The sequence below is a fragment of the Lepidochelys kempii genome, chromosome 1, assembly GCF_965140285.1.
Source record: "Lepidochelys kempii isolate rLepKem1 chromosome 1, rLepKem1.hap1, whole genome shotgun sequence".
Lineage (NCBI taxonomy): Eukaryota > Metazoa > Chordata > Testudines > Cheloniidae > Lepidochelys > Lepidochelys kempii.
Window position 1 is genome coordinate 152,092,798 of NC_136380.1, and position 18,511 is coordinate 152,111,308.

Below are 18,511 nucleotides of genomic sequence, written 5' to 3' on the forward strand. Positions count from 1 at the left end.
AAAGAGAGAGACACACACAGATCCCGTGTGTGTATGAGAGAGATGCACATTGCCCCTTTAAGTATGCTGACCCCACTCTAAGTACACTGCCTTTTTAAGTATATCAGCAAGTTGAGACAGCAGCTGCTGCCAGGGTCCTGAGCCCTTTTGTGTCCCCCACACTCTGTGGAGATGGGGTACAGGAGAGGGGGGAAGGAGCGGAGAGAGGGGGGCACCCTGACATCAGCACCCCTCTTTGCCCCCACTCCCTGCACAGCAAGCAGGAGGCTCCTGGGAGCAGCTCAAAGGCAGAGGGCAGTGTTAGGATATAGATATTCAGGCCTATCGGTAAAGGCCTGTACTCTAAGAATTTAGGTGTATTCTTATCACTTGGCTAGTTATAGAGGTATAAAAGAAAGAATCAAAATCACTGTCTGCCAGCGTAAGGGCCTTCTCTTACTGTGACAGTCTGAGGCCCTGTTCTTAGGCTAAGGCCTTTGGCTGAGCGACAGAGGCAGCCATAAGCTGGGAAGCGACCGGTCACATCCTCACATTCCAAACTAGTCACATTGAAAGAAGGTGCTATTGGGCTGTCAGGAATACAATCCTGTCCTGATAGTGCCTATCGCCTCCAGAGAAAGGGAAGTGCCTAGAAGTTGTAAAAGGAAATTTAGGTTGATAGTTTTCTGTCTGGTAAGAACTCACTCATCAATAGACACAGCTGGGAAACTCTTAAGTCTTTATAGACCTAGTTGTGAAATCCTCACTTCTGTATTGTTTTGTCGTTATAGTTCCCACTTTGCTATTGTTTATTGGCATGGTCTCTGTCTGGTTCTGTGATTGTTTCTGTCTGCTGTATAATTAATTTTGCTGGGTGTAAACTAATTAAGGTGGTGGATATAATTGGTTAGCTAATCATGTTACAATATGTTAGGATTGGTTAGTTAAATTTCAGTAGAATGATTGGTTAAGGTATAGCTAAGAATATTACTATATAAATTAGGGGCAAACAGGAAGTAAGTTGGGATTCGAAAATAAGGAAAAAGGAACTTGTATTTAAGCTTACTGGAAGTTCACCCCAATAAACATCGAATTGTTTGCACCTTCGGACTTCGGGTATTGTTGCTCTCTGTTCATGCGAGAAGGTCCAGGGAAGTGGGAGAGTGAAGGAATAAGCTCTCTAACAGGCAGGAGCAGCACATGGCAGTGGCGGGAGGGACAGCTGAACTGCCCAGCAATTGACAGCCTTCTGGGTGGCTGCTGCACAGGGAACTTAGGGCAGCTGATAATGGGGCTGCCAGCCCACCCTGGTTCCATGCCCCCCCCCCCAGCTAGCTCCAATAGGCTGCCCTTCCTGCAAGCAGTGGACAAAGCAGGTGGCTGCCAAACAACATTATAACGGAGCATTACCCAACTTTAAACAAGCATGTTCCCTAATAGATCAGCCATGTAACATCGTTAACCGGGACAATGTTAAGTGAGGAGTTACTGTACTCTGTTAGGACAGTGATCCATAAGCATTCAAGATAAAATTATTTTGAGTTACCAGTGACTCAGAAACAGGTAATGCCAGTTTTGACAGAGTGCCACACCCCTTTTGCCCTCTTAATCCTTCCTAAATAGGTTATAACCACTGATTTTTTTTCCCCAATCAAGCAAATAATCTGTCAGGGTTCCTTCCCCACTCTGAATTCTAGAGTACAGATGTGGGGACCTGCATGAAAAACCCCCTAAGCTTATTCTTACCAGCTTAGGTTAAAAACTTCCCCAAGGTACAAACTTTGCCTTGTCCTTGAACAGTATGCTGCCACCACCAAGCGTGTTAAACAAAGAACAGAGAAAGAGCCCACTTGGAGACATCTTTCCCCAAAATATCCCCCCGAGCCCTACACCTCCTTTCCTGGGGAAGGCTTGAGAATAATCCTCACCAATTTGTACAGGTGAACACAGACCCAAACCCTTGGATCTTAAGAACAATGAAAAAGCAATCAGGTTATTGAAAGAAGAATTTTAATTAAAGAAAAGGTAAAAGAATCACCTCTGTAAAATCAGGATGGAAAATACTTTACAAGGTATTCAGATTCAAAACACAGAGGATCCCTCTCTGGGAAAAACCTTAAAGTTACAGAAAACAGGAATAAACCTCCCTCTTAACACAGGGAAAATTCACATAAAACAAAAGATAAACTAATCCGCCTTGCTTGGCTTATCTATATGGGTTGCAATATTGGAGACTTGGATTAGGATGGGTTGGAGAAGATGGATTTCTGTCTGGCCTCTCTCAGTCCCAAGAGAGAACAACACGTAAACAAAGAGCACAAACAAAAGCCTTCCCCTCCCCACCCCCAAGATTTGAAAGTATCTTGTTCCCTTATTGGTCATTTGGGTCAGGTGCCGGCCAGGTTAGCTGAGCTTCTTAACCCTTTACAGGTAACAGGATGTTGCCTCTGGCCAGGAGGGATTTTATAGCACTGTATACAGAAAGGTGGTTACCCTTCCCTTTATTTATGACATCATCCCATCAGGTTTCACTAATATCAGCTAGATCATATTTATGCTCATAAATGAGCAGTTCCAATTAATCTTGTTTGTAACTCAGATTTAGAGTGTAGACAATTACAGATTTTCTTCTCTTCATGTCCTTTGGTTCCTTAATTTTTTTTCCCCTCAACATTTTGATTTTGTGTTAAATGAATGCTCATATCTTCCCTCTTCTTACCCTCCCCTCTGTTTATTAGTTTAATTACCCCTGTCTACTCCAGCCTGTCCCCCAAGGCGACTGTTTGCCCTTCGACACTGATGGAGGCCATTCAAACCCTACAGCCTCCTCTCCCCATAGAAGGTAAACCAATGCTCCACAAAACCAAAATGCTACACCAACACCACTTACTAGCCAGCTCAATCACTTCCAGAATCTTCTGTCTTCCTTTGTTCGTGGGACAGGAAGGATCTCAGACAATTGCTTCGATTCTTCTTCAGCATGCTTCTGAGTTTCCTGAGGTAATCCATCTGTGAACTATCCCGTAATGCAGTGTCATTAGTGCCAATATGAACCATCATCAATGGATCCTGGCCCATCAGCTTCAGAAAACTATCCCAATCTTAGAAAGACCTCTTGTATTTGTGCTCTGAGAAGACAGCACACTGTCCTGTTGTCTGCCTGCCCCTTGCAGAATGTTCTTTTAAACATTAACATCTTTGAAACTGTATTATCTGCATTAATAACTATGCACAAGTAACAAAGAATGTGTTAACATGGAAACAAAGAGATTCCAGTATGAAGTGTTGACCGAGACAACCCGGCTGGACAGCAGGCCCTTGCATCATTGTCAACTGACTGGCATAAAAAAAGTCTCCAACGTAAAACCCAGTTTGTAAATCAAGGGTCCATATAATACAGGGCATTCCAATGAGAGAGAACTGAAAAATCACCAGTAGCGAGAAACCAGCATGCACCAACCAACCAGAGGTGAATGCATGGTCTGGGAAGAGGAGGATGCAGATATAGTCTGCCCAGACTCTAGGAAATCCTTGGGGTCAGTGGACCTTCTGCTGCAAACAGGAGAGGGGAGGGTTGTATCTTCCCTTGGGAGCTCTCGTGGTTGTACAATTTCTGGCCAGACCTTTTGTACAGCTCTGCCTCATGGCTGCCAGCCACATCATTTGACTTTCAAAGCTCAGAATGTTAGTTGTTTTTATTTCTTCAGGAACGCACATACAGTGGATTTGGCAGAATACTGGTAGCTGCATTGCAGCTATGGAACAGCTTGTGATTAGTCTTTCTCCTGTGCCTAACCTGATGCCCACAAGGCAGTTCACACCACTAACTGCTCACCTGCTACTGCAGCTCAGCCTATATGTGTAAGCCTGATTCTCCATCCACATCTCTGGAGACATTTGGATTCTCAATGAACACGGAGCAATACTGGCAGTCCTGCATGAATCCGCAAATCTGGAAGACATGCTAAACTATCAGGTTAGTGAGATTGTGTAAGAATAAACATGGGGGGAATATATGCGGTTAATAGTTTTTCCAGTCCTCCAGTACCACAACTGAGGAAGAATGGAAGTGCTCCAGTACACAATATCTGAATGAAGTTTCCCAAATAAGTCTGAAAACGAAATGAAGAAACACATATTCTCCTCAATATACAGTCTAAACATTTCTCCAGTATAGATGTTAGAGTGAGAATAAAGAAAATATATTTAAAAGTATTAAAGTGTTTAAAATTAATATATACATATAGCTTTAGATTTGATTAAGTTTTTAAATTATACCATTCCAAAGCATGTTTTTAAAATTCTCCTCTTTTTTGTAATGCCCTTGCAGAAATGACAAAAGAAAAATTGTTGTTGCTGCAAGGTTTCTCAATTCAAGAGATCTTCATTACTATTTCCCATCTATTAACTAGAAGTCTTATGCTTAAGCCCTCCTTACATTATGAATAGAAGACCCTTCAAAAGCATTACATTAAACAAGCTCCTCTTCTGTGCATAATAACTGTTTCTTTAGACCAGTGGTTCCCAAACTTGTTCCGCCGCTTGAGCAGGGAAAGCCCCTGGTGGGCCGGGCCGGTTTGTTTACCAAGACAACATGGCTGGACAGCAGGCCCCTGCACTGGAGCAGCAAACAGCGGCCTCTGGGAGCCGCGATCGGCCGAACCTGCGGATGTGGCAGGTAAACAAACTGGCATGGCCCGCCAGGGGCTTTCCCTGCACAAGTGGCGGAACAAGTTTGGAAACCACTGCTTCAGACCATTGGTTCCCAAACTTTAACAACCAGCAAATCCCTTTCAAGAAAATATCAAATCTAGTGAACCCCCTAATAAAAATGAATATTTCCAGGGATTTTCTCCCTTACTTGAGCATAAATGATAGAAGCAGTGATCTTGGAAATAATCTGGTTTTTTTAATGACACGCTTATTACACACTATTCATTATTACATTATTATTTATCATTACATTATTAATTTTATTACATTATGAAAATGGCAACACTCTTCCAAGATTTCACTTCTGTAGCTCATATCACTTCGATTAAACCTCCTACATGTTTCATCAAGAAGTACCAGACGTGAAACAGCATGAAGGTATTTAAGACGCCAACTCAAATGAAGGGTTCCTCCTACAAGCACTCGGGTCTTGAGCAGTCCAGGTAAAAAATGCATGACTACAACAAAGCTTAAACTTGTTCTGCCAGGAAGTCATGGTCACTGGGCTCAGGCTGCCAGCCCCCACGGGGGTTGGGGTCCCTATGGACAGCTCTGTCCGCCATTACAGAATATTTTTCTGAGAACCCCCTCATACATTTCACGAACCCCAGTTTGGGAACCACTGCTTTAGACTGACAATAAAAATGTCACAGTAATTAAATAAGTACTTTAAACTACAGTGTTGCAACTCTTGTGATTTTTCAAACTACAGTGTTGCAACTCTTGTGATTTTTCTCATAATATTTAATGTTTTTCTTAAAGCCCCAGCTGCTGGAACCAAGACATTGAATCTCAGCTTCCTGTTGAAAAAGTTTATAGCTCTCATAATTGTGGGGACAAAGCTTGAAAACCTGAAGCAAGTACACCCGAAAGTCTCAGAAACCAGAAGACAAATTAAAAAAAAAAATCCTACACATTTTTTATTTTTAAAAAAGAACTCATGATATTTAAGCCACTCTCATGATTTTTTAATACTTGAGGTTGGTAATACTGAGACTATTTAATATTTATACTTATGAATTGCAGTAAGTACATATAAACAAAAGTCTAGTAAAGCTAAAAGCAGCATGAACCATGTACTATCAGAACAATATAAGGAGTTCTGTTTTCAGAAATGACATTCAGAACAAGTGTCTTTATTAGCTTATATTAGTATGTGATTGATGTCACCTTTTGTTGTCATACCAAAAATGAATCTAAAAGAGATGACCCACTACAAAATGTACTCTGATTTTATGTTATTGTTTGATATATAAATTATGAAAAAGTCCATGAACTTTGGAGAATGAATAAATCTTAAAAAGCTTAGTGAGATTTAAAAGAAAATCTTGTTGATAAATGTTTGAAGTAAAATAACCTTGGCATTGTCCTTTCCTGATAGGATATTTTAAAAAAAGGAAAAAAAGACACTGGTTCTGATTCTGCTTCACCATACCTTGTACGTTCCCTTCTTCAGCCAGCGGAAATTATGCTAGAAAAATCTGCATTGGTTAACATAGCTTTGATCACTAATAACTTAGGTTACATACTATAAACCCCTGTCAAGGTTCCTTCCCCACCCTGAACTCTAGGGTACAGATGTGGGGACCTGCATGAAAGACCCCCTAAGCTTATTCTTACCAGCTTAGGTTAAAAACTTCCTCAAGGTACAAAGTTTGCCGTGTCCTTGAACCCTATGCTGCCACCACCAAGCGTGTTAAACAAAGAACAGGGAAAGAGCCAACTTGGAGACGTCTTCCCCCAAAATACATCCCCCTCAGCCCTACACCCCCTTTCCTGGGGAAGGCTTGATAAAAATCCTCACCAATTTGTACAGGTGAACACAGACCCAAACCCTTGGATCTTAAGAACAATGAAAAAGCAATCAGGTTCTTAAAAGAAGAATTTTAATAAAAGAAAAGAAAAGAATCACCTCTGTAACATCAGGATGGTAAATACCTTACAGGGTAATCAGATTCAAAACATAGAGAATCCCTCTAGGCAAAACCTTAAATTACAAAAAGACACAAAAACAGGAATATACATTCCATTCAGCACAGCGTATTTTACCAGCCGTTAAACAAAAGGAAATCGAACGCATTTCTAGCTAGATTACTTACTAACTTAACAGAGTTTCTGAGACTGCATTCCTGATCTGTTCCCGGCAAAAGCATCACAGACAGACAGACCCTTTGTTTCCCCCTCTCCAGCTTTGAAAGTATCTTGTCTCCTCATTGGTCATTTTGGTCAGGTGCCAGCGAGGTTATCTTAGCTTCTTAATCCTTTACAGGTGAAAGGGTTTTGCCTCAGGCCAGGAGGGATTTTATAGCACTGTATACAGAAAGGTGGTTACCCTTCCCTTTATTTTTATGACAACTCCATAAAAGGACTTTGCAGAACTCAGCAAATGACAACCTGATAGCATCTGAGGCAGCCATGCTACCAGTGCCAGGAATGAAACCCTTAGAGCAGTGGCGCCAATTCACTTAATCAACCACTTAATCTTAATCAACCCCACTTTCTTGGCAGGGGGAGGAAATTCTCCCCCAGGGCAGAGACCCTGTTCTGGTCCCCACTCATCCAACCCACTCCTCCCCCAGGAACCCCAGATCTTCCTCAGCTGGGGAATCTCCTGTCTCTCTCTTACCCACAAAATGAAGGAGTTGAATTCTCAGCAGACTCCCCTGCTTTGTACCTGGGATGCCAAATCACAACACTGATTTCGTATAGGACCACTATTTAAAAGTGGTCAGACCATGGTCTCTCCCCACACCCTAGCCTCACTGGCTTATGGAGCTTTGAGCAAGTGCAAAAACCTAGGTGGGGAGGGGGGCAAATGTCCCTCCCCAGCCAGCCCTTCATCCTAACTGGCACCACTGCAACAATGTGATGGCAACAAACAACATGTTAATTCCACGATTTGGGGTGGTGGTGGTTGTTTTAGCTAGTAGGAGATCAGCTAAATGGAAATAAAAGGGAAAGAAAGGGGGGCATGTAAGAGGAGAAGGGTAAGAGGGACAGGGCAGGGGAGAAGAGGGGCAGATGTGGAGTGAAACTCAGATGAGGAGACTGTGAGGGAGGAGTATGGGGAGGGTTGTAGGAAATGGCCAATCAGCACAGGGTAGAGAAATTCCCATAAAAACGGTAGGACGTTCTCTGAATGTGCGAAAGTCCCTGCTTCGGCAGGCTCCATGGTAGAAGGGAAGGGAGATGCCATCCAGGCTGTAGTTTCCTCTGCACAGTTCTGGGTCCAAGAGTAGGGAGGGCTGGGGTGGCCCCAGCTAGGTCCCATTTTATACTGTCTTCCTAATGCAACAGTCTTTCCTTTGGCTGCTTCTACAGCTGCTCTTATCTCAGGCCTGGTCTACACATAAAACTTCAGTCAATATAGCTACAGCACTCAGGGGTGTGAAAAATCCATACCCCCTTCCCCCCCCCCCCCCCCCCCGAGTGCCACAGCTATGTCTAGCTACCATTGCTTGGGTAGGTGGAGTTCCTACAGCAATGGAAAAACCCCTTCTGCAGCTGTAGTCCGTGTCTATGCTACAGGGTTATAGCAACATAACTACGCTGCTGTAGTAGCACCCATACTGTAGACAAAGGCTCAGCTTTCTGTGCGGAACAGAGACCATGAACTACGTCCATTCCATACCATCACTCGCCCCACCTTCTGCATGGGAGATCAACAGGAGGACAGAAGTCACACATCATTGAAGGTAAGTGCATTCATGTTGTGTACCTTCACATAGGAAGGGAAAGATATGGCCCTGACCATATATAGTATTTGGTACTACAGCTGTTGAGAGCTATATTTTTAAAACGCGGAATCTCTACAGTATTGGTGTAAATCAGGATGAGTTACTCCATTGAAAATAGACCAGCATCTCTGTTCCTCCCAAACTCTGCATGACACAGGAATGAGGAAATGAGAGTCAACGGGGACTTTTGCCACATTTGCATCTCCTCTCTACCTTCTGTTTTGCTGGATGCCTGTTTGGCTTCCAATATGCTCTAATTTATGTTTGGCTGCAATGGCCCCTTAAGGGCTATTCCACAGCCAAGAACAGCTGCAGCTCAGTTGCACTCTGACCACTCACCTCTTCCTTGGCACACACCCCAAGGCTAGAAGTTATAAGGAGGGGTAAGGGAGAGCGCAGGGAACCCCCTTAGGGGAATTTCCTGGGAGCTGTTTCTGCTGGTTTACAGCCCCTTTAGGCAGCTGCAGTGGACAAAGAACAGAGCCTGGCCCAGGAACCTGCTTGCCCTTGCAGTACCACCATGAGGGAGATCCACCATGCCTCTGCTAGGGTTGCCAACCCTCCAGGATTGTCCTAGAGTCTCCAGGAATTAAAGATTAACCTTTAATTAAAAATTATGTCATCTAATGAAACCTCCAAGAATAGGTCCAAACCAGAGTTGGCAAACCTAGTCTCTGCGGACAGAGACACAAGGGAAAACCGCCAGGATTATCCAAACGCCTGTCGGGGTCGCCGTCCTCCTGGATTTGTGTTAGCCAGGCTGTCGGGCTGGATCAGTCCAAGCCACGCTCCCCTTTCTCTGCCTGTCGTGAGGAAGCGCCGATCGGGGCCAGCCAGGGGCTGCAGCGGTCCACTGGCTTCCCTCCTGTCTCCTCGCCCGCCCCCCGCTAAGGGTGCGGGGGGGCCGGGGAGCGGCTCGGGCAGGTGATGCGCCCCCCCGCTTGACAGCCGCATCTGGGGCCGGGGCGAGGCGGCCTCCTGCTGGCGCAGAGTCTCTGCGGGAGCAGCCGGAGGAGGCGGCGGAGGGGAGGGGGGTTTCTCCGAGCCATTGAAACCAAGGCTGGAGCCAGTCCTGGCAATCGGCTCGCGAAGGGAGCAACGCTGCGGGGACGGATTTTTAATCTGAATCAACCCCCTCCCCCCGGGGCCCCACCGCTCCGATTTCGGTGCAGCCGCCGCGGGCTGCTCGCCCAGCTCCTCCGCTACAGCAGGGACCCCTCCCCCGGGTGTCAGGCTTTGCAGCCCGGCTCGGCGGGGGGCATGGAGAGCAGGCGCTGCTTCGCCAACCGCTTCGGTGACTACGCGGGCAGCCTGCCGGCCGGGCAGCCCCACGAGGCGGTGGTGCCCTGGGTCGCCTCCACCATCGAGCGCATCCTGCAGCAGGTGCCCCCGCTGGAGGGCGGCGGGGCGGCGGAGGGCGGCGGGCTGTACGGCGGGCTGGCCGGGGTGGCCTACATGCTGCACCACGCCGCGCGCTGCCCGCTCCTGGCCCCGGCCCGGGACACCTACCTGCGGGCGGCCCGGCGCCTGGTCGACGCCTGCGTGCGCTACGAGGAGGAGCGGGGCGAGCCGGACGCCGACACGCGGGCCGCCTTCCTGCTCGGCGGGGCCGGGGTCTACGCGGTGGCCGCGCTCGTCTACCAAGCCCTGGGGCTGCCCGACTTCGGCCGGCTGCTGGGCCGGTTCCGGGAGCTGAGCCAGGTCTGCGCCCCCGTCACCTTCCTGGAGCGCGGCTACGACGAGCTCTTCGTGGGCCGGGCCGGCTACCTGTGCGCCGCCCTGGTGCTCAAGCAGAAGCTGGGCATGGAGGTAAAGGCAGCCGGGCCGCGCGTCGCTGTCGCCTTCCCCGGCGGGCTGGGCTTAGCCCGAGCCGGGCGGGGGCCGGGGCCTCCTAGTCAGGGACCCCCCCAGCGTCAGGCTTGGTCCCTCCTTGGGAGAAGGTGCCTGTCAGCCTGCTCCGCAGCCACGTCAATCAGCGTCCCGTGCAGGCAGGGTCTGTAGCTACCGACAGGTCCCTCTCCCACCAGGGCTGGGGCTGTAGCTGGAAGTCCCGCCTGGTGGCTTGTCGAGGGTGCCGGAGTCAATTGGTTTTTACTGAATGGCTGTTGGACTGTCACCCAAGAATCCCAATCTTTTCCCAAGGGGGGCCTTGGGCTGTATCTCCGCAGCCTTTGCCCTTTGTGTCCCTGGTTGAAAGGCAGCGTAGAATAAGGATGCAGCGTTCTGGAAAACTGAATGGAAAGAGAGGCCGCTGAGGACCAAAAGCAGATAGAATATGGTCTTTCTCCTTATAAGGCAGTCTGATACAAATAAAGCTCACAGCCTTCACAGTAAAAAGAAAAGGAGTACTTGTGGCACCTTAGAGACTAACCAATTTATTTGAGCATAAGTTTTTGTGAGCTACAGCTCACTTCATCGGATGCATATTTTTTCCACGGTATGCATCCGATGAAGTGAGCTGTAGCTCACGAAAGCTTATGCTCAAATAAATTGGTTAGTCTCTAAGGTGCCACAAGTCATCCTTTTCTTTTTGCGAATACAGACTAACACGGCTGTTACTCTGAAACCAGCCTTCACAGTGCAGTTCCTGGTCATTTGGTGGGGAGGGCAATTCCTGGGTGTTGAATGAACTGCAGGGCTTACTTTGGGCTTCTCAGGGAAGGTATTAGGAAGCAGTTATTAAAACAGTATGTTGATTGATATGGAATAATAATAGTTATGATAATTAGCAATGATATACTTGGGATTGGCTGGGCCAGATTTTCAAAAACACTCAGAATTTGAAATGCTCAGTCGCTCCAATTGTGAGAATTTTCCAAAGAGCCCAGAATCCAATTTGCAGAGCTGTTTTGAAAATGCTGGCAACTTATTTTGGTGCCAAAATGGGAGGTGAGTTTTTTTTTAAAATCTAGGGTTAAATTGTGGTTGTTTTTGCCATTGACTTGAATAGAAATAGCATTTTACCATGGGGCAGATCCTCTGCTGGTGTAAAATGTCATGACAATTTGGTGGGCCTTGGACCACTCACAGCAGCCACTGAATAAATAATAATAATTCTCATTTGCAGTCAAGTTTGTCAGAGAGTAGTCAGTGTTGTATCTAAACAGATATTTGTTAAATTCTTTTTCCGGTCCTCTTGTGAGGTCCGATTTTTGTTTTTTTGTTTTTTGTTTTTTTCTATGAAGCACTCATTTGCAAGTTCTTATGCTTCTGGCTTTTTTCTCCTGGGAGATGAAACAACTACTGCGAAATAAAATGTAAACAGGAGCAATTCTGCCTTATCCTATACCAATCACTGCAGTGGCAGTCCAAGGAAATTCATACAATGGAGGATTTAGGGGACATCAGCATAATTAAGCAGCCATTAAAGACAACAAGAATGTTAAGCCAATTAAATAAGAGACACTTACTGTACATGTTTAATTGTTATTTTTTGTCCTTGTTCAGCTTTTTAACCAGAGATATTTAACAACAATAATATTCGCAAAAAGAAAAGGAGGACTTGTGGCACCTTAGAGACTAACCAATTTATTTGAGCATGAGCTTTCGTGAGCTACAGCTCACTTCATCAGATGTTTACCGTGGAAACTGCAGCAGACTTTATATACACACAGAAATCATGAAACAATACCTCCTCCCACCCCACTGTCCTGCTGGTAATAGCTTATCTAAAGTGATCAACAGGTGGGCCATTTCCAGCACAAATCCAGGTTTTCTCACCCCCCATACACACACAAACTCACTCTCCTGCTGGTAATAGCTCATCTAAACTGACCATTCTCCAGGTTTAAATCCAAGTTAAACCAGAACATCTGGGGGGGGGGGGGGGGAGGTAGGAAAAAACAAGAGGAAACAGGCTACCTTGCATAATGACTTAGCCACTCCCAGTCTCTATTTAAGCCTAAATTAATAGTATCCAATTTGCAAATGAATTCCAATTCAGCAGTTTCTCGCTGGAGTCTGGATTTGAAGTTTTTTTGTTTTAAGATAGCGACCTTCATGTCTGTGATTGCGTGACCAGAGAGATTGAAGTGTTCTCCGACTGGTTTATGAATGTTATAATTCTTGACATCTGATTTGTGTCCATTTATTCTTTTACGTAGAGACTGTCCAGTTTGACCAATGTACATGGCAGAGGGGCATTGCTGGCACATGATGGCATAGATCACATTGGTGGATGTGCAGGTGAACGAGCCTCTGATAGTGTGGCTGATGTTATTAGGCCCTGTGATGGTGTCCCCTGAATAGATATGTGGGCACAATTGGCAACGGGCTTTGTTGCAAGGATAAGTTCCTGGGTTAGTGGTTCTGTTGTGTGGTATGTGGTTGTTGGTGAGTATTTGCTTCAGGTTGCGGGGCTGTCTGTAGGCAAGGACTGGCCTGTCTCCCAAGACTTGTGAGAGTGTTGGGTCATCCTTTAGGATAGGTTGTAGATCCTTAATAATGCGTTGGAGGGGTTTTAGTTGGGGGCTGAAGGTGACGGCTAGTGGCGTTCTGTTATTTTCTTTGTTAGGCCTGTCCTGTAGTAGGTAACTTCTGGGAACTCTTCTGGCTCTATCAATCTGTTTCTTTACTTCTGCAGGTGGGTATTGTAGTTGTAAGAAAGCTTGACAGAGATCTTGTAGGTGTTTGTCTCTGTCTGAGGGGTTGGAGCAAATGCGGTTGTATCGCAGAGCTTGGCTGTAGACGATGGATCGTGTGGTGTGGTCAGGGTGAAAGCTGGAGGCATGCAGGTAGGAATAGCGGTCAGTAGGTTTACGGTATAGGGTGGTGTTTATGTGGCCATTGTTTATTAGCACTGTAGTGTCCAGGAAGTGGATCTCTTGTGTGGACTGGACCAGGCTGAGGTTGGTGGTGGGATGGAAATTGTTGAAATCATGGTGGAATTCCTCAAGGGCTTCTTTTCCATGGGTCCAGATGATGAAGATGTCATCAATATAGCGCAAGTAGAGTAGGGGCTTTAGGGGACGAGAGCTGAGGAAGCGTTGTTCTAAATCAGCCATAAAAATGTTGGCAAAACCTTGATCTATGCAGGAAATAGCCCGACTTGATTATGTAAAGAGTTGTCACTTTGGATGGGCTAGCACCAGCAGGAGAGTGAATTTGTGTGGGGGGGTGGAGGGTGAGAAAACCTGGATTTGTGCTGGAAATGGCCCACCTGTTGATCACTTTAGATAAGCTATTACCAGCAGGACAGTGGGGTGGGAGGAGGTATTGTTTCATGATTTCTGTGTGTATATAAAGTCTGCTGCAGTTTCCACGGTAAACATCTGATGAAGTGAGCTGTAGCTCACGAAAGCTCATGCTCAAATAAATTGGTTAGTCTCTAAGGTGCCACAAGTCCTCCTTTTCTTTTTGCGAATACAGACTAACACGGCTGTTCCTCTGAAACAATAATATTGTGCACTTCTATAGCACCCAATGTTCCCTCTAATTTTTGACAGGCCGTGTGCACAAAAATTTCTTCTGTGCAAATTTTTGACAGGCCGTGTGCGCAAAAAATTTCTTCTGTGCAAATTTTTGTGCATGTGGTGTTTCGCTGTGTGCACGGGGTTTAGGATCTGTGTGCGTGCGCACATGCGCACAGCTTAGAGGGAACAGTGATAGCACCTTCCATCTGAGGATGCCATATACAGAGCCAAAAGGTGGTTCAGGCACCGCACAATATTGGGTGCAGCACAGGGCAGTACCACTCTGGGGGAACCCAGGAGGGATTGTGCCTCAGAAAGGTACAAGCCATTCTGGAGCTTCAAGGTCCTCAGTGGGAATGTGCACGCTGCTCATACACATGCTTATGATGGTATAGGGTTGCTTCTATCTTTGCGGTGGGTCAGCTGTTCTGTACGGTGTGGAGCAATGATCGGGGCTCCTGCAGTTATTGTTCCCTTTAATCGGACTTGTGCTCTTAGAGTGCAAGCATGGAGCAGTCTCTACCCTCTCTTGAGTTTGCAGACTGCAGTTGTGCTGGGCTCTTGTATGGGGCAATGCAAGGAGACGAAAGGTCCTTGCACTGCCTACTCAACAGCACTTGCTGAAAGTCCAAGCTCAGTCTGCCTGGCCCTAAGGAGTGAAGCCTCCCAAGAGCCCAGTGAAGTATGTATATGTTGTGGTCTCCATTTAACAGATTGGTTTAATGGTGACGCAGAGAAGGTCACACGCCAAAGGTCATGGAGCAAGTGTGTGACAGAACTGGCAATAGAATCCAAATCTCATGACTCCTTGTCTGTGTTTTTACCACTAAACTGTGCTTCCTCCCACATTTAATTTTACTTATCCCTTTCACTAATGTTGAAAGAGGGAAAAAAAGAAGTAAAATAACTAAAGCCACCCTTCAAAATAAGAAAAGTAACCTTAGCCCGCAGTGTATATACCTATGCTGATATAATTTGTCTGCTAATCAAAGTTCCCATCCTGCTATGGAATATTTTAGCAAGCACATCCTAGGGCCACATCCTATATTCTTTTACAAATGAGGAAACTGAGGCACAGAGCGGTTACGTGTCACTTGTTACCCAAGGTCACACAGTGTCAGTAGAGTTCAGAAATAGAAACAATATGTCCTTGCTCTAAACACTACAAAACACTACCTCCCATAATTTGATTATGCACAATCTCACTGTTGACTTGTTGCAGAAGGTTTTTTGTTTCCCAAGTTTATTTTCCTGAGGCTGCCAAGTAAACATTGATAGCACAAAGAGAAATTTGTCCCTTACATTGAATCAGGGCCATTGCTCTTGATGCTATGCTGTTGCTCTTCCCCCGATTAAATTAAACTATCACCTAGGTTCTGAGAAATTGATCACCCTTGAAGAAATGCTTTATGGTTACATTTTTCAATGTATCAAGTTTTTTCCCCTTTATTTTAGTGGATACAAATTTAGCTTAGATATTGAGCCCTAATTCTGCTCAGCCTCACTAACTGTCCTGGAGCCTTAAAATTCCAATTGGCCTGCAGAGTGCTTACTGCCTGCTCAATGAGGTGAATTCACTTGACTACCTTTGAGCTCATGAAAAGAAGAGACACTTCCTTGCTGCTGGTTAGGAGGGATTTACGACTGTACACAAGTTGTCCCAGTGACTTCAGTGGAACTACTTGCACAAGTAGAGATAGCTTACGTTAGTGAGATTTTGCAGGATCTGGCCCTTTGTGTGATGATACTGTTCATTAGGAATAATAAGATACATATTCTGTTGGATCTTTATTAGCTTCCATTAAATTGCAACTGAAGCTTCACACATAGAGGAAGGTGAAATATTGTCCTGATAGAGAATGTGTCATTTGTGCTGATTACATTTTTATAAAATATAGATGCTACATGGTCCTTTATCCAAGTATTTTCAGTGTACCTAGGGAGTATTTTTCAGTTATATCTTCTTTTGAATACATCTTTTTGTAATGCTTTCTGTCACAGTTCCTAAGGTAACAGCGCCTCTGACCCCTTCACAGCACTTAATTTGTAATGACGGAGTTGCCAGGGATCAAGCAATTTTTTTACATTCATAACTGATGCAGCGAGCCCAGAGGTGGTGGGGCTATGAACTGCCAAGCCTAGACGTGCTGAGGCTCAGCCCTGGCAAGCCCTGGCACAAATTAAGCATTGCCCCTTCAAGGCTTGCCTGAGGACACTCCACTTAGGTCTCAGGCCTTTAGCCATCACTGTTCTCGGTATGGAAACTAGCGGTCCCCTCCCTCCAGATAGAATATAGGCTGCAATTGCTCCTGCCATTCACTGTGTTTAGTTCAGCACTCGCTGTCCTGTTCTTTCCCAGGGGCTATGCCAGGGTTAGCCAACTAGCCTTCATAAAGCAAAGTATTTATTTAGAACAAAAGCACTCCAAAGAAAACCTATCTTGAAAACAATAAACAGCTTATATGTAAGTGCCTTTCCAGGTGTCATTTTCCACATGAAAACCCTGGTAGGTTTCAAAGTCCTTCAAACCCCCTTTGCAGGGTCAGTTTTTCTTGGTTCCAGAGTCAAATCAGTACTTGCGTAGAGTGAGAATGACCCTATGTCCGTAGCAGGCTGCCCATTTTATACAAGTCTTAGTTCTGTGTTTGTTGGGCCTTTTGAACCTGGTGAAAACCAGGATATGCAATTTCCCCCTTGGGGTGGTACTTTTACAGACTTGTTTGCCTGTCTAGGGATTTACTTTAATTTCCCATTCGTGATGTTAGTTCTAGATAGTTTATCCTTAGTGACTTCCCCTCAGTCATTGCATTGCTTGTCTTGTTTCAAGAAAAAAATAATCCCTTCCCATCTGGCAGGTAACATACCAGGTGAGAAGGGGTAATGAGTCACATGTTTTCTCCTAAAAATACATCAGTTTTCCCAAGTCTGCACATTTTTTATGCTTCTTCAGTAGTTAGATATCCCACAGAATGCATATGTCCCCACCGATGCCCATGGATGGATATGCATATGTCCCACAATGATAAAAAGTCAATTAAACTGTTTGTATTCCTTCTATTAATGATATAACGTTTTCCCCCTTCCCTTTCCTTTTATTGTGGTGGTGCTTCTGTCCATTTCCCTATTTAGGAAGCGTGCCATTAGCTGATCTGGCTTATTCCCCTATACCTTCTTTTAGTGGTGTCATTGTCACTATCTGAAGATGGAGGAAAGGATAAAAAAATTAAAATTGTTGTTACCAACCCCTTGAGATTTTTGCAGCCTTTTAAAACAGGGTTGAGGTTTTCTCTCAATAACCTGTACACTTGTAACATCTACTGGCTTGATTAACCTACATTGGTGGTGGGGGGTACCGAAAGTGACCGTAGTGACCCATACCAGTATGTTATGAGAGAGAACAAGCAGGGTTTGTGCTGCTGCCCTCCCCTGAGGTTTCCACAAGAGGATGGTGGCTTTAAATTGCTTTTAAGGCACCACGGGAATCCCGTGGGAAGAGACTTAATCAGCATTTTCTCTGGGCATCACGACCACACCACTTCCCTGGTCTGACTCATCCATTTCTGGGGCTGGTTTGGTTGGCCAGTGGTACAGAGGTTGCAGAAGTTTTTTGCTTCCTCAAACCCATATCGGGGTGAACTTTCTGCTGCTGGGGCAGAGGCCAGTGTTCTCCATGGATGAATCAAACTGCATGTTATATGATCTGAAATAATAATACTTCACTCCTCTATAGGACTTTTCATCAGTGGACCTTGAAGTGGTTTACAAAGGAGGTCAGTGTAGTGAAAAAGCTGTTTTTGCTGCTCTTCTCCAATTCCCCAGACATCTCTTGCTGGTCTATCTCCTTCCACGTACTCTTTCTGTACCCAGAATTTAAGAGAATCTGTTTGCACTCTTCTGTTCACATCTTTCATTCTTTCCCTCCCGCTCCCCCCGCCACCCACTCTTTTTGCTCTGCTCTTAAACATTCCTGGCTGGTCTATGACTGTTAAACATTAAATACAAATGTGTTTATAGTGAATGTAAGGATTTTGAAAGATCTTGGATAGATCACTCTGGAGTCTGTCGTCATCTATTTGTCTTCATAAGAGATACAGAATGGGCCCCTGTTGTTTAGACTTCCCCACACTGCTCTTCTAATGTAACTCAATTCTGATCCAACTAATTTTGAAGTCAGGATTGATTCAGTTTCCATGCTCATTCAATATTTACTCTTTGTTTAGACTGCCAAGTACTGTAAAATATTGTGGTGGTTTTCTGGACACCTGTTGGAACAATATTTCAATCATCGTTTATTTTGGATAGGCTACTACACACCTTTGATGTAGATTTTTGGTCACATGGACTAGGACTGGTTTTAAAGCAGGAACCAACAGAGGAGAAGGGCTTTCCCTCCCACACTAGTCCCCTAAAACATAGGTTCCCCCCCCCATTTTCCAGTGCACCTATTTAGACTAAATTTTAAATTTAAATGTTTTTTATTAGTGAAGTTAAATTGAGAGTTTAAAGTGGGAGGTCTAACCTACAAATAGCCCTAAACAAATCAATATTGTGGGTGTTCAGACTCAGAATGCAGTTCAGATCTGAATGTCAGAACTGATCCCTATCTCTATAATGGACCAAAACAAAGCCACATTTCTTCAAAATCAGGATGCAAATTCTGAAGTTGGGATA

The 18,511-nt window shown here is 45.2% G+C and overlaps 1 protein-coding gene across 1 annotated transcript in view; it reads left to right on the forward strand.

The window, feature by feature from the left end:
• Positions 1 to 9,115: 9,115 nt before the first annotated feature.
• The window catches only part of LANCL3 (LanC like family member 3), a 48,700-nt gene continuing 39,304 nt past the window's right edge, over positions 9,116 to 18,511 (forward strand). Inside the window, exon 1 of the mRNA XM_073358123.2 lies at positions 9,116 to 10,238. Coding sequence (XP_073214224.2) covers positions 9,690 to 10,238 — 549 coding nt within the window. The 5' untranslated portion in view covers positions 9,116 to 9,689. The remainder of the gene's footprint in view (positions 10,239 to 18,511) is intronic.